This window comes from Apaloderma vittatum, unplaced genomic scaffold, assembly GCF_000703405.1.
Source record: "Apaloderma vittatum isolate BGI_N311 unplaced genomic scaffold, ASM70340v1 scaffold1850, whole genome shotgun sequence".
Classification (NCBI taxonomy): Eukaryota; Metazoa; Chordata; class Aves; order Trogoniformes; family Trogonidae; genus Apaloderma; species Apaloderma vittatum.
In genome coordinates, this window is record NW_009694807.1 from 2,641 (window position 1) to 4,175 (window position 1,535).

A 1,535-nucleotide genomic window follows, 5' to 3' on the forward strand; every position below is an offset into this window, starting at 1 on the left:
CAGTGTTCCTTGCTGTGAACACCGGCCAGATAAAGCCAAGTAAGTGGCCTGGTGAGGGGGTTGCCATGAATAGACGGACATCCTTGGGAGAAAAGATGGTTAAATCTGCAAAAGGCTTTGCAGGAATCCTTCTCTTGGACAGGGGATGGATGACATTGGAGCAGCGTCTCGCTTTCTCCTACAAAGCTTCATCCCGTGTCCCCTCCGGCAGCGTGGATTCGCAGGCTCCCGCTGCGAGCAAGGAGGGTGGGAAGGAGCCGGGGTTTGTGAGCCCTGCCCGGGCAGCTCATTGCTTCCCTGTCCTTGTCTTTCAGGACAAGCATATTGAAGAGGTTCGAAAGAACAAAGAAGGCAAAGACCCCGGTGAGGCCGAAACCAACTGATTTCATTCTGGAAACTGACTCTCTCCCCCTCCTCTAAATATCCAAAGACTGTACTGGCCAGTGGTTTTACCTTTTGGTTTTGGTTTGGATTTTTTTTTTTTAAGTTTCTAGAAACTGATGTAGAACTGTAAAATTAGATCCAAACTGTACACTTTGCTTTTGGGGGCTAGAGGGGGAGACTGTACATGTTTTCACTTTTTCTAAAGTGTTGTCCTTCCAGTGTAGCTATCTTCTTGTTGCATCCTTTTCTACTCCAGTGCGCTCGCTACTGGGTCGGTGGCTAGTACTGTACCAGCTCTGTAAGACGTTTGTGAAAGGAATATGTAGTATATACTGTTCCATACTGAATATCTGTGACACTTCAAAAAAAATCTGACTCTGTCCCCGTCTGCTAAAATACTGCTGTAACTGAGTGACTAAATAAAGCTGCACAGTGCTGTTATCTTGAGAAGTCTGAAAAATGATGCAAAAACCAAAAGTGGGTTGGTGGGAGGTCTGCAGTGGGCACCCTCAGCCGGTGCTGGGTGGGAGGGTCGGCAAGTGGGTTGGTGGGAGGTCTGCAGTGGGCACCCTCAGCCGGTGCCGGGTGGGAGGGTCGGCAGCAGCCCTCGTCCTTCCATCCGCGGTCTCTCCCCGAGAGCACGCTCATTGTCTTAATTTTACAATCGGAGCTTTGTCTTGACACCTCAGCAGTTGTCAGCTGGTGTGTGTTTTGGTTAAAAAGAGTTCAGAACCACCTCCCTTTGGACGCTGACACTCAACAAACAAGCCCTTGTTACCGCATGACTGATCTGAGCCTTTTTTTTTTTTTTTTTGGTAAGGGTTTCTAGAAGATGGCTTGTCCTGTTGAATGGTGACTTGTGTCCTGCGGTGGTCGAGTGTAAAAGTCAGAAACCTGCTCTGTGCTGGGATTGTGAGCCTGCCCCGGGTGAAAACGCTGCCGTGGATAAGAGTTGTTCTTGTTTTGGTGGCTGCAGTGATCTGTTGGGGTAGTTCCCTGTGCCGCAGGGCGGATCTGAAGATTAACTCCTGCCCGCCTCCAGATGTGTATCTTTGTTTATACTGGGGTGTGAGAAAGAGATCCGAGTGTACTTGTGCTCCAGGATAGATGCTTTTTTATTTTTTAGGTGAATCAGGTGCAAAATTGCTGTG

At 48.8% G+C, this 1,535-nt stretch overlaps 1 protein-coding gene across 1 annotated transcript in view; it reads left to right on the plus strand.

Moving 5' to 3' along the window:
- Positions 1 to 825, plus strand: part of STMN1 (stathmin 1) — a 2,830-nt gene extending 2,005 nt beyond the window's left edge. The window contains exon 4 of the mRNA XM_009868809.1: positions 315 to 825. Within this exon, the coding sequence (XP_009867111.1) occupies positions 315 to 383 (69 nt within the window). The 3' untranslated portion in view covers positions 384 to 825. The remainder of the gene's footprint in view (positions 1 to 314) is intronic.
- Positions 826 to 1,535: the final 710 nt, after the last annotated feature.